Raw genomic sequence first — 25,874 nt, 5'->3', positions numbered from 1 at the left:
TCAGCTACAAAAGTAACATCAGTCACAAGTGCATCAAAGATTCCCAGGGCAGTCCTGGTTGCGGAGCATATTTCTACTTTCACAGTGTGAAATATCATATTACATATACATGAGTAATACATTGTCATTGGTTTCAGCTTGCCCTAGTGACTACGCCTTCTGCTAGTTTGCTGTATCTAACACCAACAGAAACTCTTTTGTTCAGAGGGAACTGATTTAGGATCATGCTGTACCCAGATCCTGAGGAGTGTTCCTGTTGGAGATACAGACCAAGGCCTTACAGAGAAACAGTTTCTAATTGCTAAATGACGCACGAACATCCTAATCTTTTAAGGTCAAACGAAGACAACAGACAGACAGTATTTTTCCACTACAACGCTCACACGGTGTGTGTCCACGCAGAGAAGTGAAGCTGCCCTCATTTGTACGATCTGATGAAGAGTGTGAACTGAACAGAACAGAACATGGTGTTTGGATCAACTGAATAAAGGACTATTTGCTTACTTTTAATGAACTGTTGCCTTTTTTTTTCTTCTTTAACTTCTGATGACATTAACTGCAGCAGCTGACGTCACAGTGAACATTTATACTGTAGTGGCATGAACAGCTGTTTGTTTACACTAAAGCCCCGTTTCCACCAAGCGGTCTGCTTTAGTTCCGTTCGGTACGGTTCACATTTATTGGTGTTTCCATTGTCAACATTTTCTGAAGGGTACCAAAATAACTGATCTGTTCTGTCCTACTTTTATGTTGTCCTTCTGTTGGAGCTGGACACACTGCACTCAAAAGAATCTTCACTTCCTGTGCGACAGCGGTAATAAAGGACAAACACAAAACCCACCATGTTTAAACTTCCTGTGGATTTTTTAAGGCTGTTTTTGTTTATTGAGACTAATGTGAGCGCGTAGCTCCGCCCCATGGACGACCTCGGAGATGCAGACCTTCCTAGGAGTCATTGATCTTTGTTTCCTGTGTCACCTTCTTCTCTGTTGTATGTATTGGCTGTCTCCACTATGTTGCACCGCTGTGATTTAGTGATATGTACGGGTACGGTTTGCTGTGGAAGCAAGCAAGATCAGGGTTTACGGTACCAAACCGTACTGAACTAAAGCTGACCACTTGGTGGAAACTGGGCTTAAGACAAAATCTGAATGTCTGCAGGTGAACAGCTGAACGCTGGTGAAACTACGGCTGAAACTGCTTCCCATTGTTTGGTGTTAATAATTAGTCTAATGTATAAATTGCTGAATCTGCCCATGCTCATAGCTGGTCGAAGTTCAAACCATACCCCCCTTAAATCGACTGAACGCCTCAGTGTTTCACAGGATGTCTCGTTTGTCACCCTGATGTTTGTCTAAGTGCCGGTGATATCTTTTGAAAAGCAAAGCAGCAGAATAATCACAGGCAAGTAGCGGAGTACAAAAAGCTTGTTGAAGTACTTTTAGATTGAATTGGAGCAATGGAGAATCCATCATCAAACAAAGGGACCATCAACAACCCAGCAGACATCTGCGTCATCGTTGGATATTTCATCATGGTTATTGGCGTTGGCATTTGGGTAAGAGTCTACTTATTGCAGGTATATTGTTTGCAGCTTGTCTTTGCATATGGTTTGTGAGAATAACAGCCATGTCCTCTCTGTTTGAGTCCATGTTTCGGTCAAACCGTAATACCGTTGGAGGATACTTCTTGGCCGGGCGCACCATGAGCTGGGGGCCGGTGAGTTCAAAAAGAGATAAACTCTGTAACATTGTCAGCATGTAGTTATTAGATAATGAGAAAAGACTAAATTAAAGTGTTTTACAAGTAAGACAAAAATATTACTACCATCACATGTCCACCAGAGGGCACTCAAATGTCCTGCTCATAGGTCATAATGAGTTAGGATTTAACTTCTAGTGGAAATATTACGAGGGGGCTGGCAGGAAAAACTCCAGATAAAGTCAGGCCGGGTGTGTTCACACATGCATGTCTGATGAATGTAATGTTCACCATCTACTTCCAAACAAAATAAGTTTACATGTGTCACCTCAAACATTGTGTCATGGAAGAAAGGAATACAAAGAAAGAGTTTGTCATCTTACTTTAGAACCTTTTGGATCAAGAACAGAATAAATCTTTTTATTCACCTCTTGTTGTGCTCTTAAAGGTCACATATAAAAATCCACTTCAACATGTTTCTCTAACACTAATATGTGTTCCTAGTCGGTCTACAAAACCCCCAATGATGAGAAAAGTCCATCCTCTCCGTCTTTTACCTGCTCCATTTTTCAGAAAATATGTGCTCAAACAGGCCGTTTAGAGATTTTCCCTTCATGACATCACAAAGGGCAGTAGCCCCTCCCCCAGGTGGGTGACATTCCCACAGCTAGGTGTTTGTTCTGCCCTCTGAGTCTGCCTTCTCACCGTAAACAATAGGGCATGGAGCGAGAAAGCCAGAACGACCCAAGCCCTTCCAGAGAGGGGGCGTGGTCAGACACAGCTCATTTACATTTAAAGCTACAGACACAGAAACAGCCTGTTCTGAGCAGGGCTGAAATAGAGGGGTTTATAGACATGATCAAATACAGGATCAGAGTGGATTTAGAACAAGAAACTTCACACACATGTTTTGAGGAGCTCTGAGACTTATTTAAACTGGTTAATTATGAGTAGAATATGTGACCTTTAGGGAATATGTTGTTGTACTGTAGGCTACTGCTGTAACTGTTGATTTATTTGTCTATTTGTGTGTGTGAAGCTCTTACCTGTCCATTTTCCCGTTAAGGTTGGTGCATCTTTATTTGCAAGCAACATCGGCAGTGGACACTTTGTGGGCTTGGCTGGAACTGCAGCAGCTAGTGGCATTGCTGTCGGAGGGTTCGAGTGGATTGTAAGTCACAGTTCACACTCACGGCTCGCACAATCCTTCACTTTACATGACCGTGCTCCAATTCAGTCAGCTGTATTTTGGTTACACACAGTATGATTGGGAGTTGTTTATCTTGTGTGTCAGGCGCTGTTCATTGTGCTGCTGCTCGGCTGGTTGTTTGTACCCGTCTACCTCACAGCTGGGGTAAGAAGTCCAGGCTGAATGATCAATGCAACAATGCGATGCCTCCTGTAAGTTCTCATTTTAATTGCATAAATGTGCTGTGTTAGGTGATCACGATGCCCCAGTACCTGAAGAAGAGGTTTGGGGGAACCAGGATCAGCCTCTACCTCTCCATTATCTCTCTGTTCCTCTACATTTTCACCAAGATCTCAGTGAGTCATCCTGTCGGCGCGCACACAGCCAGAAAAACAAACAGTTGTGTATTATTTTTCTTCATATTGTCCCGCATTGCCCCTCTCTCTGCCTCACTACAGGTGGATATGTTTGCAGGAGCCGTGTTCATCCAGCAGGCGTTGGGGTGGAACATCTACGTGGCGGTCATCAGCCTTTTGTGTATAACAGCCTTGTACACTGTCACTGGTATGTTTGCAGAATGTAAAGAACTGACCCGCATGTCAAGAATATTTACGGCTTACATTTTTGCATAAAATACCGGAAATGAAAACGTTTACAGACATTGAACAGCTGCATTGTTCTATGATGGCCCTGAAGAAAAAAGCACAAATAAGACACAACATATCAAAACAATATTTCACACAAAAAAACCTGAGAGTCATCAGCCGACTGTTGCTGCAGGGGGCATGGGAGTCCCATTGATGGCGGTCTCCATGCTGGAAATGCTGTCCCATCCTAACTTTCAAAAAACTCAAGGTCACCTTCAGAGCAGAGATAAAAAATGAACAACAAGGCAACAATGAAAAGACAAACAGAGCATAAAATCATTGTGAAGACGATTCAAGAGACAGGGTGGATAATGATCAAACGATGATCGAAAGATGTGTATTAAGATGAGATTTAAAGATGGAGACAGATTTAATGTCAGGGATGTCAGAGTTCCAGAGGCTTGGGGGGGGTCAGAGCAGCTGAAGGCCCTGGACCCATGGTGGACAGACGGACGGGAGGGTGGTGCAGTGAGATGAATTGAAGAAGAAGACCTGAGAGTGCGGGGTGGGTGTGTTGACCTGCAGGAGTCCAGAGAGGTCCAGAGGAGCGAGGTCATGGACGGCCTTGAAGGTGACGAGCAGAATCTTCAAGTCGCTACGATATTTAAGCAGGAGCCAATGAAGCTGCTGAAGGACGGGAGTGATGTGATTAACTGGGGGGGCTTTCTCGAGACTCTGGACCACTTGAAGTTTGTTGATGGGTTTTGACCTTTCTTGTTAAACGTGCCTCTCTCAAGTCCCCCGAACCCGAAGAGTCTATTTAAAACGTGAAGTATGCCTTTAATCAAGATTGCTGTACATGTATACATTTAAAGGCTTGTGTGTCTGTGTGTTACCAGGTGGCCTGGCTGCTCTGATGTACACTGACACAGTTCAGACTTTTGTCATCATAGCCGGAGCCTTCATCCTCTCCGGCTTCTGTGAGTAAAACCATGAGCTATATATTATGACATTGATTTTCATTCACACAACACACAGCTGTGTCGTCCCCCCCCCCCCCCCCCCCAAGCAGCTCAAGATTAACCAGGGTTAGTAATCATTCATTTTTCAGCTGATGCTGACGCTGCAGAGCCAAAGTACAACATGTCAATATATTTCAGTCTGATCCTGATGCAGATCAAAGATTTGAGGTCACATATTCTCAGAGCTCCCCAAAACATGTGTGTGAAGTTTATTTTTCTAAATCCACTCTGATCCTGTATTTGATCATGTCTATAAACCCCTCTATTTCAGCCCTGCTCAGAACAGGCTGTTTCTGTGTCTGTACCTTTAAATGTAAATGAGCTGTGTCTGACCACGCCCCCTCTCTGGAAGGGCTCGGGTGTACTCGGGCTTTCTCTCTCCATGTCCTATTGTTTACGGTGAGAAGGCAGACTCAGAGGGCAGAACAAACACCTAGCTGTGGGAGTGTCACCCACCTGGGGTAGGGGTTACTGCCCTTTGTGATGTCATGAAGGGAAAATCTCCAAACAGCCTGTTTGAGCACACATTTTCTGAAAAGTGGAGCAGGCAAAAGACGGAGAGGATGGACTTTTCTTGGTTTACAGACAGACAAGAGACACATATTCGTGTTAGAGAAACATGGTGAAGAGGATTTTGCAGAATACGTTTTCCTTTAAGTCAAAGCAGTCAGATGAGATAGAAGTGTCAGAGGAACCAGTGGAGAAGGAAAAAACGACCCCCTCTCTTTGTGAGCTGGTGATGCGTTGAGGAGAATATGCTGTCTCAGCAGCTGACTCATCTCTTCAGTTAAGACAGTACGTCCTGTTTTACATGTGATGATGGTGAAAACAATATTATCCAGATTATATAGTGAATTTAAGGGAGCTGAGATGAAGAAGGACATGAAGTGATGGTCGTAAAACTGTATGGAAACTCACCATACTGGTCCAGATGAGCATTTGGCCTTTCTTTGATGTTTCCTTAAAGTCAAAGAACTCACTCTTCTCTCTTTTTCACTTCTAGCTTTTGTTGAAGTAGGAGGCTACAGCGCTCTGCTGGACAAATACAGCGCTGCAAAGCCAAGCAACGTGTCCTCCATGGATCCTCAGAGCTACAGCATACCGCCCCACTGCTACACACCAAGACAGGACGCCTTCAGCCTGCTGAGGGACCCCATCACAGGGGACCTGCCCTGGCCGGGAGTGTTGTTTGGGATTTCCATAGTGGGAAGTTGGTACTGGTGTACAGACCAGGTGAAAACCCCTCTGAATACCCTCGTCAGTTGAAATGTGGCCGATGTGGCTCTAGATTTTCACTGGAAAAGAATAGATAAGATAAAAAATAGATTAGAGGTGAATGATTTAGACAGAACTATCAGTCAGAATGAGACGCATTTACGCCTCCCATTCTGAGCACGGCATCAAAGGGGGAGAGTAGCCATGTAGATATGGTGAGCGATAGAAGCAAAGAGCCACTTGATTTTGATTGTGGCATTTTTTTTCTAAAGGTTTATTTTCGGGCTTAATACCTTCATTAGAGAGACAGGAAATTGGGGAGAGAGAGAGTAAAGAAAAGGAGCCACAGGTAGGATTCAAACCCAGGAGGCCTACGTGGAGGACTCCAGCCTCGGTACATGGGGCGAGCGCACTAACCACTAGGCTACCAGCCCTCTTTGCTGCTTCCTCAAAATCTGTGTTTATGACAATATTGATTCAAATTAAAATAGACAACTCTCAGTTTCTTCTCCATCAGTGTGAAGACAAACTCTGCATAACTCCCTGACCACAGTCTTTGGAAATATGAAATAATGTCTGCTCTCGTGTTCTTCTCCAGGTGATTGTTCAGCGGTGCCTCGCAGCTCGAAGTCTGACCCACGTCAAGGCCGGCTGCATCATGTGTGGCTACCTCAAACTGCTGCCAATGTTCCTCATGGTGTTCCCCGGCATGGTCAGCAGAGTCCTCTACCCAGGTCTGTCGCTTACCTTTCAGAACCTTTGGAAACCACAAAAAGTGAGAAATGTCACACAGCAGAGAACATACAGAGACCATTCTGAGAGATGTGTGTGTGTGTGTGTGTGTGTGTGTGTGTTTCCATGCAGATGAGGTGGGCTGTGTTGTCCCCGAGATCTGCAAACAGGTGTGCGGCACTGCGGTGGGCTGCTCCAACATTGCTTATCCTAAGCTGGTGGTGTCAATCATGCCAAACGGTGAGGACAAAAATACCTGTACCTAAAATGAATCAGATACAGAGTGATGGCTGAAGCTCTATATTGATCTCATCTGTGATTCAATAGTGATCTTATTGATTTTTCCCCTGTGGGTCTCGTCTCGACCCCCAGTTTATGAGCTTAAAAAGAACTTCACTTGAACCGTCTCATGAGGGAGGTGTCTCAGACGGCCTCCCTCTTGCTGTAACAGAACACTCATTCTCACTGTTGGTTGCGATTAGAGCCCGACTGATTAATTGGCCAGCCGATAATATCGGCCGATATTAGCATAGCCAGTGACAATCGGTATCGACTATTTTTAAACGCAGATATGCGGCGATATTACTCACCAGTCAAACAGCATTTAATTTGAATATTATTGTATTACACTAGCAGTTCTCTTTCACCAGCAGAGGGCGCTAGATGGATTACAACAAGCATCATCACTCCCCAGAGTGTCGAGTGGTGATGCATGTACAGTACATGTTCAGTTATTTTCCAGTTGAGTGACCATCCTGTCTCCATTATAAATCTTTTCCACAAGTGTTCGATAACTGCATTTGAGGAATTAAAACAATAAATGTGTGTATCTATATCTATCTCCACAGATGGAACATCTAGATTTAAGAAAGATATCGGCCGATATATCTGTTTCAATTTTGAATTGAACTTCTGTTTTCTTACACATTACCCGATGCGATCCTCTTTCTTCCTGCCGCCTCTGTGCAGGTTTGCGAGGTCTGATGCTGGCAGTGATGCTGGCCGCTCTCATGTCCTCTCTGGCCTCCATCTTTAACAGCAGCAGCACGCTGTTCACCATGGACATCTGGACCCGCATCCGACCACAGGCCACAGAGCGTGAGCTCATAATTGTCGGCAGGTGAAGAGTGAACAAAGTGAACCATGTTCCTGTAGGCAGGCCACGGACAAATCCTCGACATCTGTCCAACCCAGTCTCACACACTCATGCAAGCGTCCAAAATATAAATGATGCAATACTGTGAAGGCGAATATCTAAATGACCTCAGAGGATCACACGATACATGAAGAAAACACCCATTATTCACAAACTCAAAAAACAATGTCCTAAAGAAAGGACTAGAATATAAAGAACACATGTAGAAGCATATTTTCAAATTGTTTTTTTTACTTTTTTGAAACACATCTTTACATGTTGCCCCTGAAATCCTCCTGATCTCAGACAGTCTACGGTCGTGCACCACTCGCACCCTCCCACTCGCTCGAGGTGAATTCTACCACAACTAAAATAAACTACATGAAGCTTTGTAGAATTAAAAAAGTGCAGTTTTGACTTACTGTACAGTGAATGTGTCTCAGGATTTGTTTGTGAGGCGGTAAATGTTTGAGTTTGGATGAGTCACAAACCTTCCACATTTGTCCTCTCTCTCTTTAGAGTCTGGGTTCTCTGCATCGTGGCCGTCAGCATCTGTTGGATCCCCATCGTCCAGGCGGCTCAGAGCGGTCAGCTGTTTGATTACATCCAGTCCATTTCAAGCTATCTGGCCCCGCCCATCGCCGCAGTCTTCCTCCTGGCTGTATTCATCAAGAGGATCAATGAGACAGTGAGATGATGAATGTTTTATATACATCATTAAATCATAGTTTTACCCCTTGTAAAATCATATCAAGAGAAAATGTGATTTTCTGTCCCATCCTGCAGGGTGCATTCTGGGGACTGATAGGCGGCCTGCTCATGGGTCTGTGTCGGATGGTGCCTGAGTTCTGGTTTGGGACCGGCAGCTGTATTTTCCCCTCCAACTGCCCTGTGCTCATTTGTGGGATCCATTACCTTTACTTTGCCATCATACTCTTCTTCTGTACCTCAGTGCTGGTACTGTTGGTGAGCTACTGCACCCAGCCGACAGACGATCAACATGTGAGTGTCTTCTTACTAACTCTGCTCACTGATTCAAATATACAGAACATCCTAAACGTTTGGGTAACAAGAACACGATTCTGAGCCAAATAAATCACTTGTATAACATCCCATAAAGCTCATGTTCATTTTTATTACTGGCTGTGAAACACACTTTAGTCGAAAGTGTTGCCTCTTTATGACCTTTAAAAATAAACCAGAACATCCGCTTAAAGATGTATAATTCTTAATGTCTGAAACCCCTGCTGTGGTTTAGGAAGTGGTGGACAGTAACATGATCATTTACTTAAAGGTCACATATTCTACAAAACACACTTCACCATGTTTCTCTAACACTAATATGTGTCCCTAGTCCATCAAATGATGAGAAAAGTCCATCCTCTCTGTCTTTTACCTGCTCCACTTTTCAAAAAATGTGTGCTCAAACAGGCTGTTTGGAGATTTTCCCTTCATGACATCACAAAGGGCAGTAACCCCTCCCCCAGGTGGGTGACACTCCCACAGCTAGGTGTTTGTTCTGCCCTCTGAATCTGCCTTCTCAACGTAAACAATAGTACATGGAGTGAGATTGCCCGAGACACCCGAGCCCTTCCAGAAAGGGGCGTGGTCAGACACAGCTCATTTACATTTAAAGGTACAGACACAGAAACAGCCTGTTCTGAGCAGGGCTGAAACAGAGGGGTTTATATACATGATCAAATACAGGATCAGAGTGGATTTAGAACTAGGAACTTTACAGACATGTTTTGGGGAGCTCTGAGACTTATTTAAACTTGTTGAAGAGGAGGATGTGTGACCTTTAAGTACTGTACTTACTGCAGATGGTAAGCGTCTGTGTTTCCCTTACAGCTCCATCGCCTGGTGTTCAGCCTGCGTCATTCCAAAGAGGAGAGAAAGGATTTGGACTGGGATCAGCAGGAAAAAGAAAGGATAGCCCGGAGAGAGGCTGAGTCCAGGATGAGGGAGAACAACACCAGTGAAGGTGAGAAAGACAGAAAAAAAAGCCACAGTTAAAAAGCAGGACACACATATACATATAGAAAACACTAACCCCTCCCTCTTAGTGGCTGAAGAGGAAAATAAGGATGGCATCTGTGGTCGGCTCGGTCGGGTCTGTGGCGGGAACCAGGTTCAAGAGCAGGACACACCTGAGGAACCGGAGAAGCTGCCTGACATCAGCGAAGACCCGGTGTGGAAGAACACTGCGGATGTTAACGCCCTCATTATGATGGCTGTGGCATGTTTTCTGTGGGGTTACTTTGCTTAACTTTCAAACTTAACCTGATTAAAAGTGGGTGTTCAATGTGAGTAGATCTCTGTTTTTCTATTTTAATTATACACTGAAAAGACAAAGACCAAATACAAGTTATAAGGACACATCACAAAGACGTTTCGCCAGAGATTACAGATTATAAAATATAATAGACTGCACAGGAAGTCATCATCACCGCTCCTAACAAGGTTTCCAGCGTGGTGGATCATCATCCTGATCTTTGGGACGGCAGTAGCTCAGTCCGCAGGGACTTGGGTTGGGAACCGAGGGCTTGCCGATTCAAGTCCCGGTGTTGACCAAAATACACAAGTGCACCACCACAACTAGTGCTCACCTCAGGGGATACTCCCTCTGGTGGCGTATCCAAGTAACTACAGCTTTATAAATACAATTAAAAATCCTCACAAGCATACATTTCAATTCGTCTTTTCTCTCATATAATAACTTCAACAACTGTGACTACACATTTGCGGTTGTCACACAACCAATCAAGTAAAATGTCATTATATTGACTTCAAACTACGTGATCAATTGTCAAAAGAAAATTAATTTTAAGGAAATCTCTTGCCAAACTCGATGTATGAATGTATCTATCAATCTATCTGTCGCGATCTGTTCCCTGGGCTTTTATTTTGACACTTTTTTCATACCCTGACCCTTAACACCCTTAACGGTTTCCACACTTCACTGCATGTCTACGTTTTTAAAAACGATGTCTACTTCCGTCTGAGATGTTTATATCGAGTTTGAATGCCATTACTGTCTACGGTTACACGTTTGATTCAATCACAGGGCCGCGCCTAAAAGGTGTGAGATGAAAGCAGCTATTCAGAAACTGGATAAATGTTCACTCCAAGAGCGGCGATTCTGGAGTCTATTGGGGCCCTAAGCAAAAACCAAATGGGGGCCCCCTCCAACCAGTGTTCATCACCATTATATCTGCTAGTGTCCCCACTTACTCCTCCCTCTCTTTTTTTCTCTCCTGTAGACAGATAATTCCTCTATGACTTTCTTCGTTGACTTTGAAAAACTTTTGGTTTCAACATCAATAATGCAGGTGCCTGCCTTGCCTGTTGATGAGCAGCGCCTCTGGTTATCAATAAATACCCGAGTTCATGCTCGGTGAGATTCGATTTTTCTTTGAGTCATTTCAGCCCCTAATGCAAGTCAGCTTTTTGCTCAAGTATAACTTTTCGAGCTGAAATCACATGAACACACTGAAGTCGGGAGAACGACTTCCCAACTCAGAAACTTGGACCACCCGAGCAGCACCTGAATGCAGCATTTTTACCCGAGTTCCCTAGTTGTTGTTCCGACTTGAGCAGACGTTCATGTGCATTTTACAACTCGCAGAAACTCGTTTTTCCTGATGTGCCTGAAACCACATGAATGCACCATGAGATACAACTTCAGTATTACACTAAAAGTATCACAACAAGCATCAAGTATGACTGAAAACATGCATGAAAAAATGTGAAGTGGATGAGAAAAAAAACGAAGAAACAGAGCCTTGTATAGAATAGCATTAATACAATGAGTAGAAAAATAGATATTTTTTTTATTTGCAGTTACTTTGCTTTGATGAGGCCCGAGGCTCATCCTTGGGTTTAAAAACTTTGTGATTGTAGCTTTGTTCTGCAGTCACACAGAGGAGAGATGTTCAAAAAAGGGATGATCTCTGATAAAACATGAGAAGCCTGGTGTCTGTCATCGAGGGACAGGACAAATAATTTAATCAATCATTGTTAAATACACATTGCTCAAAGCTGCCTGCTATTTATCAGTCACCACACAAACCACATAGTGATTCAGATTTCCAGTTTTAATCATCACTTCTGTTTTTATTTAAGCAGATATTTCCCATTAGCATTGTACATGTCTGGGACCTACAGAGTTCTCCCAAAACTACCCAACCATCATCCCACCTCCATGCAGAGTTTCATCATTCATCGTGTGAGTTCTGTAATGTCCAGTCTGTCAGATTGCAGGGGGGTGGGGGGGGGGACAGCAAGGAGAAGGAGGGAGGGAGGTGAGGAGAGGAGGTTTTTCCAAGACTGAAGGGTCAGAGCCGTAACCAGGCACTGTTCATCTTACACTCCCACAAAAAGAGTTCTGGGTGGATCCAGTAGAGCTGGATGGACTCAATCAAGCATCTGAAATCTAGCCTCTTACAGGGTCCTGTGCAACTCCCATTACTCTTGATCATCTGTGAGGTATCTGACGCCTCAATCTCCTGCAGGGCGGGTAAGAGGTAGGGGGCTTTTAAGGCTGGAAGCTGGTGTAGAGAGTTTCTGCGGTCTGTGGTAGTCGGTTTCACCCGCTTCGAAGCATGAATGACGTTTTTGGCAAACACTGCCCTCTGCCGGTTCGGAGGGGGAGAGGAGGAAAGGAAGAGAGCTGGGGGGGGTCAGAACAAAGATGAAGTATTTAAAAAATACATCTCTGCAGGTGTAGTAGGGTGACAGACTGATAACGGGGAGAACGCAGTCCTCAAGAATAAAAGCAAAATATAACAGCAAACATTCTCTGACACACACCCCAATAAATCTGTCAAACAAAAAAAATAAACAAAACAAAACAAAATGGCAAACAAGCAAGTCAATCAAACCATACAAAGTGACATCAGGCCTTTCCAAAGTGACATCAAGTTTCTCTTTTTCATCCCATTCAATCTCACTGTTCTTAATCATTTAAGTCCATCTCCCATAATTCTGTGCAAACCAGACAGTACGTGTTGGCTCCTCTTTATGGCTGGTCAGCAAGGTTAGGGTCCACTCTGAAATAATGGAGAAAAAAAACAGGTCCCAGGGGCCAGTGTTTCTGGCTAGTACTGTGAGACGGTGTCCATCATAAACAAATGGTATTCCTATTTCAGAATCAACTGTGTCAGTGACACAGGCAATGATTTCAGCAGCATTATCAGGGGACTGATGGACATAGCACAATGTTACAGCACATTCAGAGAAATAGAAACGCATGGCGCGGGACAGGTACAAATGTTAATCTGGTACAACGGAAAATCAAGTTTGCTTTATACAATCACATTTCTATAGCAATGCTGAAAACATTCCGCCACTGAAAACGTTTACATCTGTTGGGATTCAGTACAGCTCATTCCTCAAAGCACCATTGTACAGCTAACGTGGAAGTTTGTGATACAACACAAAACATAGAACATGTATCGGGAACAGTAAGCAGGCTCTAGGGCATTACATTTCTATGCGTCACTTTTATGAATGCTAATCTCAATCATATACACTGCAAGTTTTCACATGAATTACCTAACAACCATGTACTGAGTTAGACAGAAACCCAAATGAGTGAGAGGCAGAAAGAGGGCTGACTGACAGCAGCAGGAGGGGACCCCAACCCTGGTATGCAAACTTTTAAAAAGGTGACACTCTGGAGCACATCGGGAGGACAGAGGGATTCTGGAGGGCTTGAAAAACAAAAAGGCAAGGAGAGTGACACACCTCTCTTCCTTCTTTACCTCTCACCTTCCTCTACCGAGGGGAAGAATGAGAAGGGAGTGCTGGAACAAAGACAGGCAAAAACGGTCCTGGAGTGCTGATTCCTCCTTACACCCCTCTCTCAACTCCTGTTCGTCGTCTGAACAGAGGCGAGAGGGAGAAAGAAAGAGGTAATCAGGAGGAGATGAGAGTTGGGTGAGGTGTACTCTTTTCTCTCTACCTCGCCTCCTCCCTCCTGTCCTCTCTCTTGGTGCGAATGGGCTGAGAGCCATCAGCAGGCTGCTGGACCCAGTTGTTATCGTGGAGTCCAACACGGCAGCCAGGTGTGTCCTTGTCTGTACGCCGGCAACACATCCAGTAGGAACGTCCATAAGGCAGGTCGTGGTGGTAAGGTTTGGGGTGCCAACGGCACAGGGAAACATCCCCGCGCTCATATTGCCGCTTACACTGCTTGCAGGGGTCATCCCGATAAAGAGGGTCTTGGTTCCAGCGTGAATCTACAGCCCGCACCCCATATGTCTCGATCAACACCTTGAAGTAGTGGCAGGTGCACTTGAGGGCAGCCAGCGAGCGCGTGGGCAGGTAGCTGAAGATGTTGACCATGATGTGGTCGGGCAGCAGCAGCATGTACTGACGAGGTTCAAGGAGGCGCTGAATCTGAAACCGGATTTCAAGGAAATCGTGGGACACGTGGCGGTAGAGGCGACAAAGGGAAGGGTCTGAACAGTCCTCTCCAACATTAGGAGAATCTGGTTGAGTTGCCCGCTCCCCCGAGCCCACTGCCACGCCAGCCCCAGGGCCGTTGTTATTGGCACAGTCCAAAGAACACATTCCTGACCCATTTCCAGCAACAGTTCCTTTAACATCCTCCTCTTGGCCCCTAGAGGGCTGGAGGAAGAAGAGTTGACCAGGTGGGGGATCGTCCGATGTGGAGTCAGAGGAATTACCAACACCCCCACCTCCCCCACTGGGCATAGCAAAGCACACGGTCTCTTCCTGCACATTCTCTGTACTGTCTTTGCCATAAAACACACATTGGTCAACAGCACCTGTCACCACCACCTCCACATGGAAGCCAGTCACCCGCTCCCTCCCCACACCCACAGCTTTCTTCTCCCCAGAGGAAAGCTCCTGGGTCGGATCTGGACTGCCACAGGCTTGCCTGTCGGGGTGATGGAGGTCTCCATCTGGTTTGGGGGCAGCAGTTGTGGCAGCAAGCAGCAGACTACCGGGGTCTCTAGATGAGGGACTGACAAGCTGGTAGAGGTCACAGGTGATTTTCTCTTTGGCCCTGGCTGCTGCCTGGTTACCTCCACCACCACAGCTCATAAACATACAGCGGGACCTGCCAGCTGGCTCCAACTGAGACCGTGGATCCAGATTTGACACTCTGAAAGCTATCCTAACCTCACCATGACTGTGACTGGGGGGCGGAGGAGGGGTTACCATGCTGGACTCCCCTCCTCTTTTCCGCTCGCTGTCTCTTTCTTGATTAGAAGAGTCTGTTCCTGGCCCAGCCCCCAGACTGGACAGGTTCTGGGACTCAAAGTGTGCGATGGCCTGGGCTACCCTGCATGACTCCTGCTGCTCCTCCAGCTCCTGGTCTGTCTGGATGGGAGACGATGACTCCTGGACCTCTTTGGAGGGCTGGCCACTTGAACTGTCTGACACAAAAACTACAGGGGTGGGGTCTGACACTGTTCCTCGTAGTAGAGTGTGCTGGTTGGGGGTCAGGTCCTGACTGTGAGTTGAAGTGGGGGCCTGCTGGTTGTGTTGGTTCCCATGAGCAGCCACAATTCCCTGGAGGGCCATAGCAGTCCTCTGTTCAACCAAGGCCACCATCTCTGCCACTGACAGCAGGTCCGTCTCATTAACCCCGCCTAAAAGCTGCTCATCAGGGCTAGGAGGGGCAGGAGAAGAGTCATGACTGAGGTGTGGGTCTGAGGCTTGGGAGCGAGTTGGAGGGTCGTAGGATGAGCATCGTCTCCGTCTTTTGGCTTTACTGCAGTCAGTTGCCCAGTTACCTTTAACCTGTTGGGGACATTACATCACATTAAGATGACAAATAACTAAAATTGTGCAGAAATCTTTTTGCATCTTTGGTTTTAGCTTTTTACCTTCATGGCGCTGGGTCTGGGCTGGCCAGCTCCACTGAACTGGTGTGCAACAAAGAAGGCTATCTTCTCCTTGGTGTTTCCTGGCTTTATGACATACCAGGTGTCTAACAGCACGCGGCCATCTTCCATCTGGGACCCAGAAGAGGGTGGAGAAGGAGGGGCTGAGGAGGGAGCAGGGCCCTGGCTCTGTGTTAGGGAGCTGGGGACGAGGTCTGGTTCAGGTGGAGTATTCTCCAAGCCCACATCTTCCACTTCTCCATTCTCTTCCTGAACCCCTACTATCATCCCCCCATCTTCCCCTCCATCCACCGTCCTTCTGGCACCTGAGGAGGGCTCAGCCTTGCAAAGGGGGGGGGACCCTGTCCCACCACTGCCTCCACCACTGCCCCCTGAGCCTGGACTCCTGGCTTTGTTCTGGGAGTAGGTGCCAAAGGGGCGTGGGCACCACAGGCGGATGTGGGAGAACGTGTCTCGGTCCATCAGGATGAGGACCACAGGGGCATATCGGCATCTATGCTGGCCAGCGAACACCCAGAGCCAGAGCTCTCATTGTTGACTCCCTGTCCCAGTGCCAGTGATGGGCACTGTCTGTCGACAAGCTCTCCAGCAACACAGTGCATGCAACCTGCATCAATAAGAAAAAGAAGTTAGTAAAGATGAGAAGTAAGAATGAGGGAAACAGAAAAATAACATTGATTTAACAGCCCAGCAACTGAAAACAGAGCTTGCATCTCTAGAGCAGCATTGATTGCCAGGGGCCAGGATCATAGAGATAATCAATGACCAATTGAGGCTATATTGAACAGATGCCTAGTGGTACAGATCAAAGAGGGTGTTAGCATTGTACACCCGGAGCCAGCTGCTAGACTGGAGAGAAAAGAACAATAATCATACTTCTCATCAGCTTATCTCAACTTGCCTGCCTCCTACTTTGGCCAAACTCAATTAGCAATTACATTTGCTACTGTATGCTTGGATCATCTTCCAGCTTTGGAGCCTGTAAATTAAATTAAAGGGATTCCATTTCAGGTTTGTTGTCTGCGGCCTGCAGATGAAAGGGATGAGAGATGGAAATACAAAAGCTACAAATGCACTGCTCTCTCTCTGCTCCTCTCCTGCATCTCAGTGCATCAAAGAGGACTTGCTTAATAGAAGGCAACACAGGGAGGAGCATGCAGGCATATGCTGGACCTATTTTTAGCTAACAGCAGGAGGGGGTGGGGTAGTACTGAAACTGCTGTAGCTGTCCTCACCCCTTTCTCCCTGTCAAAGAGCCTATGCTACCGGCTGAGGGGGGCAGGCTTAACTCCATGCAGCGTGCTTTGCTTTTGCAGCTATGCCAGCTGTAGGGTCTGCCAGGAACGTGCCTGCATGCTTAAGCAGAGAAACAAGTGGCAATGAAGCAACATGTTGAGCTCGCTGCTGATTTGAGGGACAGCTTGGAACCCAAAATCACACCCGATCGTCAGTCCTGAGCGGCTTCCTTTAAGTTTTAAATTAAAAGTTTTTATGGGGTTGGATTGACAAGACTTTTACAAGGTTCCACTTTAGGTGACGGAACAATTCAAAAAGAGGCTAAGACCATTGCATATGGTAATGGTAAATTGACTTGAGCTTGTATAGCAATTTTCTAGTACTTGACTACTTAAGTCACACCTACCCATTCACACACTGATGGTAGAGGTCGCTATGGAAAGTGACCATCAGGAGTCACTAATTCCATTCATACACATTCAGACGACAAAGCAGGAGGAGCAACTTGGGGGTTAAGTGTCTTGACCAGGGACACATCAGACATGCACCTGCAGGAGCTAGGGATCGAAACCCCAACCTTCCCGTTTGGAGACGACCGACTCTACCAACTGAGCCACAGCCACCCCGAATCAATGTTTTAGTTTTAATTAAGACACAAAACAAATCACCAACTTGCTTGTTTTTCAAAGTGTTCAGAATCTTTAATTGTTAAGATTGTTAAGGTTTCGATAAATGCATGTGATGCAGGTGTTTTTTTAAATCAATGAGTCAATGACAAAATGGGCCAACACTATGTATAAAATAATACATCACTGATCAAAAGCTTGACAACAAGTACTTTACTTTTGCTTGAAATTATACATTAAAGAATTAAATCCCACCGTCCCCATCATTCTTTCTGTTTAGCGTAGCTTCTAACCTCTACTATCATACAGTTTTCTTCTTTGACAAAGCAACACCACATCTAAATTGATCTAAGAATGAATTGTAAAACAAAAACATTTAAGCTAAGTTTGATGTATTTACCGTTTACTCACAAACTCCCTCCATGTGGCAAGAACTCCAGCTTTAGCCTGATCCTCAACCCCGGTCTATGATGTTCAAAAACCTAGACCAACAAAGTCTCTCTCTGCAGACCTCAACGTGCCACAGCCTAAATAACTCACATAGTCAATGTGAAATAGTTTTCAAGTGTACTTGCACTAATAGTTACATCCCCAGGACTTCCAGCTTGGAATAATGACATTATAATGTCATGCAGGGTGCGTTTCAGTGGACAATACAAGCTAGTATTCATAGCTTTCCCATGAAGTCACACCCTTATGGAAACACCCACCTGTCGGGCAAGAAAGGCTTCTTACTGCTGCATGCTACGGTGAAGGTATCACCCTCAGCTGCAACCTACGTGTCTTAACTAGTTTTAATTTTTAATTTTTAAATGGAAGACAGTTATTGTTCAACTGGGTGCGCTAACCGGCGAGGTGACAAGCCTGCCTCATGCTGCAGAGAGTCGTGTTTCTACAAAATTTAATCAGAGAAATAAAACCCAGAGGAGGAGATTGTGGAGTACTGCTGTTGCACGCTCCACTGTCAGTTTAAAGAACAAAAGAGGAAACTTCACCTCATCCTGACATCAAATATTGTGTTGACTTGATCAAAATATTTCTGCCTTTAACTCAAATTACTGCCCCAGAACACTGACTGACAGTGATTCTGTTAACTAGCTACTGTTAGCTAATTAGGACTCACAAGGCTTAGATGATGAGGAATTGTATTTTGTATTGTATTGTATTTGGCATTCTACTGAGTGAAAGAGCTAGCATTAGCACTTAGCCAAAAAATATATATCAATTTTTGGAAGTTATGAATCTATTTAAAATTTCAGAAGATAAGAATCTCGATTTGTACATAAATCAATTTTTTCCCCACCTCTACTTTGGAGAGAAACTTAATTTAGCAGATTGAAAACTAAGATTTAGTATTAAGCCCCCCTTACTTTGTTCGGTTTGTTTTGGGTCCAACCAAACTCTTCGCATCAGCATTCGAGTCTCAAGCTTTGGGTGTAAGAAGGAAGCACCAGATGTGACCACAAGCCCAGTCTGTTAGCTGAATGGCGGGTTTTTAACAACCACAGGTCAACCACTCCTGGATCTAGTTATCAGAGACAATTATTTAAAAAAGGTGTGTAGCTATGTTGACTAGTTGCATTCTCCTTTAGAAAGTTGTTGACTTCCTGCTTATTAATTTACTCTTTGTTCACTCACTGTGTTTTTACACAGTGCATACAGGTGCAGGACACAATAAAGAGAAAGGGCCGCACTCTGCACACTGTGCAGCCCCCAATGAGCAATGTTTCGATCTAAAATCCTTGCCTGAGGAAGATCTTTTTGATCGAACGTTGCCCTGTTTAAAATAAAATTGCTCATTGGGAGCTGCACAGTGTGCAGACCTCTCTTTTCTCATAAGAGGAAAATGGCCCAAAAAAAACTGTCAGAAGGGCAGACCTCTACAGCAATAGACAAATACGCACTTAAAATTAAATGGTCTCAATGATGAACTCAGAGCTCTGCCTACCACATGACAAAATTGTTAGAGGGGCTTCTTTTACAAAAGGTTGACACATTTGCCCCTGATTGGTTTCCGAGTCCTTTAATTCATAAAGACAGGCCATTGTTCTTCTTCTCCGTCTGACACACTGAACGGGAGGAGCTTTGTACATTTTGACTAATGGAAAGGCTCAAAGGAGGTGCAAAAAGCACACACACACCACCCACACAGTGTTTGGAACAACTCAAATGCTTTCCCCATAATCACACAGCAACAACACAGCTAAGAGCAGGCAGATTATACCGTTGAGAAAAAAAGCTGGTAAACCCTTTTTACTGCCCTTTCTCTCCGTGAACCCGTATGACTTTCTCTCTTTAACCACTTTTATTCTCTGCCTTCTTCCCATCGACTCCTCTTTTGACCTCCCTCTCACCGCATCATAGGAATCCATCTCTCTCATAACAGACTGGACAGTCTTAAACGAGGGGCCAGATAAGAGACAATCCACCCACTGCAGTGCTCCACTTCACACACTGGACGTCAGCCACTTCAACAAACCACAGATCAGAATTATGAGCACTCGCTTGGGTGTGAATTTAGGATGGTCGGGATACTTTGGATAGCGCTCGATCTACACTGAAACTCAAGATGAATACAAAATTTCACTGCTCCTCTGTTATCTGGCAAGTAAGATAATTGTGCAGTGCAGCCAACATTTGGCAAGGAGTGGGAAACACACAGCCAGGTTATTCCTGTTGGTCTCTGCAGGATAAACTCCATTCTGTCACCTCCTGCTCTCTACGATCCCTTACGTTTTATTGCATTGATGAAAAAGCATATATATCTTAATATCTCTATTTTCAAATGATTGAAATGTATAAACTCCATGAGATATCCAAGGTAAAACAGAAAATTATTCACTGTAGTTCACCGTTTAATGCTTTAAATGTCGACTAGCAACACAAACAAAGATCTATGAAAACGGCTCTTTTTAGTGATCTTATCGTTGCACAAAATGAGCTGTAACAAAGACCTTAAAATGACTGCCACACAACAGAGCAAGATTTAAAATTGAGGACGCACTGCCCTCTTTTAAATCGGAGGTCTGGAAGCATTTTGGCTTCCACAAGGCAGAAAATGAAACAGGTGAGAAGATAACAGACCAGACAAAAACTGTGTGCAAATATGGCAAGAAGACGGGGAACTACACAATTAGAACAACCAACATGATGCAGCTTTTAATTGACACCACAATGAGGAGCTCCAATCACCTCCCCTGAGCATTCAGAGTCCTGCGATGTCAGTACTGCACATGCTGACATCAGCATTGCGATGTTAAAAACAATATATCGTTCAGCCCTACTTTAAAGGTAAGGTTTTGGGCCTTACGTCAAACTACACATAGCAATGATATAAAAGCAAATTAGCGCCATATAGCGGACTCTGTTGCTCCGTCTTTCACTTCTGCGTCATTCTACTTACGCACCGTCTTTTCTCAGGAGACCCCCCCCCCCCCCCCCCCACCAACAGAGATGGTCTGGAGAATTTCAGGTGCAGTCCTTCAGAAATCCCCTAGAAATTTTGAGATGTGCATATGTGAAAACGGCTTAAGAGACTTCACATACACGGTCACATACCACCATCTCACATCCACACACGGTCAGAGAGTCAATCCAATCTCAATCCATTTTCAGTACTTCATTGGGGAGTACTGCGATCTGTGCACGACCATAAACGGTCTCCACATGACTGCTATGCTCTCCGTGCACGTAATTAAGCTGCTGCATTATGTTTTCTGTTCTCCAGTATGTTCTCCTCCGCTCTTTTGTTGATATTGTGATTCAGTCAAACTACACATAGCATTGATATAAAGACAAATATTCCCATTATAGCGTCGCATTACTCCCAAATGGTTGGCTTAAATTAGTGCTGAAACTACTTTTACTTGTTTCTCTTCGTTTGAAACAGCCCCTGCAACTGAAGGCTTGGGTTTGGTTTTAAGCTTTCTGCATCAACCTAATCCTTCAAATCCTTTCCAAGCACAGCGGCAGCAACACTGTAGTGCCAGGGTTTGCAACATTAGGTGTTAAGTTGTCTGACAAATACACAGCCAGAGGAGAATGAAGACATTTCTGAATCTATTATCACTGAACTATTTACACATATAGAATAATTATCACTTCAAAATGAAGCCAGCAGGAAAGACATGTTCAACCTTAGTGACACAAGTAGCAGTGTGAAAGTGTGCAGTGATGGTCCTACTAAAGCTTTTACAAAAAAACACATACAGCCATGTACATTATGTCGGTAACTGTGTGCATCATTACTCCCCTGGAAGCTTTCGCTCCAGCTTTTCTCAACATTGCGGAAAAAATGCCTAAATACAAAAATGCCTTTCACACTGTTCTTTATAGCTGTTTTCACATATGCAATCCTTAAAATTTCTAGAGAATTTCACTAGGACTGCCCTGAAATCCTTTCTGTTCTGTTTGTCATAAAAGATGATGCAGCGGTTTAATTACGTGCACTGAGATCTTAACGGACGCTTCAGACAGTCTATAGTTGCGCACTGATCACAGGTTATAAACATCACCACCCCCTCCCACTTGCTCGAGGTGAATTCTCCTGATTTTAACCCTGCTGAGTTCTTCTCACATCAGCTCATTCTGACTTTCTGCAGAAACAAATACTAGGGGGCTGGCAGGAGAAACTACGGATGAAGCCTGAGTGAACATTTCAGGAGTTTTGTGCAAGTGTAAACGAGGCTTAAGAGTCAAATGCTTGTGGATTACTGTTGCAGTCAGAGAGGGGAAAATCTGTACAATTTCACAAAATTGTTGCACACAACACATCTACAAGATGCGGATGTTTTCACAAATATCTATCCAGCTGTTGGCATCTGCAAGATACTGACAGGTTTTTCCCCAACATATGAAACCTTATTTTCTGCTAGAGTGAATCATTTCCCTACACAAACCAATAGCAGTTTGGCAACCGACCTCATCAGGATCATATTTTCACTGCATAAATTACAGACACTATCTGAACCTAGAGTGCCACATAAATTAAAATCTTTAATTTAACTGGTATACCACTTTACCGAAGTAAATACAAAATAGTGCCATTCCAACTCAGCATCACTCAAACTGTCCTCTCGCACTTTTCACAGCATTTTAGCCAGATGGCCCAAAGCTGACGAATGATAATACTCAAGCATGCCAAAACATCTTAGCTCAATCTCCCTCACTGCATGCGCGCCTGTGGAGACAATGCAACAGAAGCGCAGCCAGCAGGCCAGCTTTGCAGCAAACTGTCAGCAGAACAATGGAGCTGAGTGCATCACTCCAGCAGTCTGCTCAGAAACATTATTACATTGAGAGCCGCCTTTCTGTCGGGACACCTAGGAAGAGTGGCTGTCTGACTGTGAGGGACTGTCTGTGGGAGTATCTGCTGCAACATCGCCACAAGACTTTGATTCAAGATTTGTTTCTGCAATCACAAAGGCCACTGTCTCAACATACGTAGTATATTATCCTATTTATTCATTTTCCAAAATCCAACACATCAGTTCAAAGTTCTGATGTACAGAGCAATGAAAGAACTCACTCCCTTTTTCTACCACACAACACCACAATATTAGTAACTTAAAGATCATTATTTAAAGATGAGTTTCAGTAATTGGTAGTCTTGCAGTTAGGGTCACATGGTCTGAGCTTTTCTATTTTCTCCCATGTTTGTGTGGGTGTGTGTGTGTCTAAGTGTGGGTGAATAGTAAGGAGCGTGTTTGTTTTGTGTATATACGTATTGGTGAATAGTTTCATTTATTATTATGTAGTAATTGTATGTTTTACTTTGACGTGTGTTCAGTGCTATCATTATACTGCTATATTGTTGTTGGTTGTACTGTGATGTTATGCGTATTGTTGTAGTGTCATTTTGGAAATCGGGAAGAATAGAGCTGCTGTCATGCAAAAGCTAACTGGGATATAAATAAAAACAAACAAACATTGTTTGACAGTATCTCTTCAGACAGTCCTCAAGACTGATCACATTAAAGCACTGACAACATGTTAATTTAGTTTGCTGATGTTTAAAGTGATTTACTCTGGGACTTGTATATGTTAGCCTATCTGTCTGATTGCGAGGCTGTGTTGTACATTCATTAGAATCCTTCATTCAATATTAAAAAAGTTAACTAGTATGTAAAGACAATCATTATGTAGGCCTTACTGTATGTTAAGTTCAGACGCAGGCCTGAGGGACACTTTAATATCACTTCTCCTATTAACCCTACAATACTTCATGTCATAATACCAACTTCAACTCTAGTTACAAACAACAAGTGTTGTGTCCCAAACATCCACAACATCAACAGATTCCTCTGATATTTAATTATACATTTATTAATCACCACAGCTCGACTTTAAACAACAACTTGTTATCAAACAGTGACCGTCGTAGTAAAATGTTCATGTTCTTTATAAACAGCACCTGGTATGTTTAAGTCAGCTGATATTTAACATTAATTATGACCTAAAAATCAAAGTTCATAGCAGCATAATAGTTTAAATTGGTTTATTAATGTAGTAAATTAGACCCGCTGTTGGCTAACAAGCTTGCTAACTGGATAGCACAACTTACCTGCATAATAACATGACAGCGCTAGCTAGCGAGCTAACAAGGTAAAAATATATATTAGCTGAACGTTTCGTTCCTTTACTCACCTTAGCAAGGTTAATCCACGGGGGAAATCTTCTTGACTTGCAAACTGTCGATGACAAGTGTTTCCTTATTGTATTTCGCCCGAGACAAACCAGTTTGGTTGAATGCAGGTGACACGAGTTAACTATTCGTGTCCACGTAGCTAAGCTAGCTTAGTAGCTAGCTAGCTGGCTAACGTCGACTTTCTGTTATCAACCTTGTGTAGTGATGGTCTCTGTCGAGGCTGGTGTGCCTGTCAGTTGTCTGGACAAAGCCTAGCTGACTGTATGCCTTGTTAGGACTCCGAGCAGTCGCTCTCCCGCTATCTATTTAGAAGTGACACAAGCTTTTTACGGTATGTTCTCGGGGATACCAAAATAATCAGTGTCAAAACGGCAGGAGGAGGAAGGCCATCTTGTTGACAAGCAGCTGCATAGAGCCATCAGCCAATAGCAGAGCAGAGTCGGTGGTATGCCCATATATGGCGTCGGCTCTGCTCCCTCCCTCTACTGCCCCCCCCGACCCCCCTCTCACTGTCACTACACTGGACATCCCATAAAATCACAACCACTAAAGGTCACTGTGTCGACAAGGTGTAATAAATAATATAATTAAATTCAGTTTCAATTCTAGAAGAAGGTTAGAGCCAGGCAGAGAAATAAACAACGAGAGGAGGGTTTTTTTTGTATGCACTTAGAGACAAAAGTCTTTATATAAATAAATATCATGTTGTGCACACAAGATATTTTTGTTCACTTGTTGGGACTTCAGGGGCTACGTAAAATTAACATTAAATGGAAAGAAAATATCGAAATTTCACAAATTGTATTTCAACTAAATGCTTTTTTCAAATTTTATTATTTTGATTTTTTGAAGTGCATAATGGGAAAATAATCAAAGAGAAAAATGTTGGGAACTACTGCATTAATGGATGTCCATATCTCATGATTGTTTTGACCTCTCACAGAAAACAAACAACTCAGATGTACATTTTGTGAAATCTAAGAGCAAGAATTTGAAATTGTTCATTTTCCTGAATGATCATTTAAATAAAGATGTTATTAAGAAAAAAAGACAAGTGCACAGGCAAATTAAACCCTCATCATATACTTATATACCTATACACTAACAGTATACCACATATGGTCATAATAATAATACTTTGAATTGTAGAGCACTTCTCGAGACTGGAGTACAAAATGCTAACGTTACAGAAGCAATTTAAAAGAGACCATTCAGAGCTTCAGTTAAAACACAACACAAGTTAAAAGAGCAAATGTCAAATGTAGGTTATAACTAAATGAAACAGTAAAGATAAGATATGCACACATGAGCTCTGATAAAATGATCTGTTAGCTTAAAGGCCAGTCTGTAAAAAATATCCTTAAAGCAGAAACAGATCGATCAACAGTAAAGGTGGTGGGGGGAAATACAGTGTTTTGTGTGGTTTATGTTTTGCTCATATTTGCTTGGAGTAAAAAAGAAAAACTTGCAGCACCTCCTTTGTCCAGCAGAGGGCCAGATAATGCACAGTGTGCCCCCCATGTATCCATCCATCTGCTAACAGTATTTCTTTGAAGTAGAACGAGACCTTAATGTCAATATAAGTTTGCTTTATGCCCAAACCAGATACGCTTATTCTATACTAGTACACTCCCAGTGATGGTACAGCCCCCCCCCCCCCCCCCCCGTATAAAACCCATACATCTATACCAAGAAAATAAAAAATATATCCTGTGTAGGAAAAGGTGTAAAAGACTATTGAACAATAATGAAAACACATAAATTAAAAAAGAAGTATGAAACAAATAAAAAGCAAAAAATGACAATGACAACTAAACAGGAAGTTTACATTAAGAATAAAAATTAAATTATGAGCACAAATTCACAATTTCTTTTTTTTTTAATGCATAACTTAGTTTTTATGAA

The 25,874-nt window shown here is 43.7% G+C and overlaps 2 protein-coding genes across 2 annotated transcripts; one reads left to right on the top strand and one right to left on the bottom strand.

Annotated features, from left to right (window-relative positions):
- The first annotated feature begins 1,424 nt into the window (after window positions 1-1,424).
- Window positions 1,425-10,047, top strand: slc5a2 (solute carrier family 5 member 2). The gene is made up of 15 exons (XM_061045632.1): window positions 1,425-1,558; window positions 1,648-1,719; window positions 2,768-2,872; window positions 2,996-3,055; window positions 3,142-3,246; window positions 3,349-3,454; window positions 4,377-4,457; window positions 5,503-5,732; window positions 6,313-6,448; window positions 6,579-6,686; window positions 7,416-7,566; window positions 8,101-8,269; window positions 8,368-8,583; window positions 9,433-9,565; window positions 9,648-10,047. The coding sequence occupies exons 1-15, from the start codon at window positions 1,460-1,462 to the stop codon at window positions 9,848-9,850; spliced, it is 1,974 nt and encodes a 657-aa protein (XP_060901615.1). The 5' UTR covers window positions 1,425-1,459; the 3' UTR covers window positions 9,851-10,047.
- A 1,616-nt stretch (window positions 10,048-11,663) lies between these two features.
- fbxo46 (F-box protein 46) lies at window positions 11,664-24,379 on the bottom strand. Its single transcript, XM_061045625.1, has 3 exons — window positions 23,969-24,379; window positions 15,444-16,068; window positions 11,664-15,357 (listed from the first exon to the last, which is right to left on the bottom strand). Exons 2-3 carry the CDS (start codon window positions 15,921-15,923, stop codon window positions 13,543-13,545), a joined length of 2,295 nt encoding a protein of 764 aa, XP_060901608.1. The 5' UTR covers window positions 15,924-16,068; window positions 23,969-24,379; the 3' UTR covers window positions 11,664-13,542.
- Window positions 24,380-25,874: the final 1,495 nt, after the last annotated feature.

This window comes from Labrus mixtus, chromosome 9 (genome assembly GCF_963584025.1).
Source record: "Labrus mixtus chromosome 9, fLabMix1.1, whole genome shotgun sequence".
NCBI lineage: Eukaryota > Metazoa > Chordata > Actinopteri > Labriformes > Labridae > Labrus > Labrus mixtus.
This window is presented reverse-complemented; position numbering and strand designations above follow the sequence as displayed.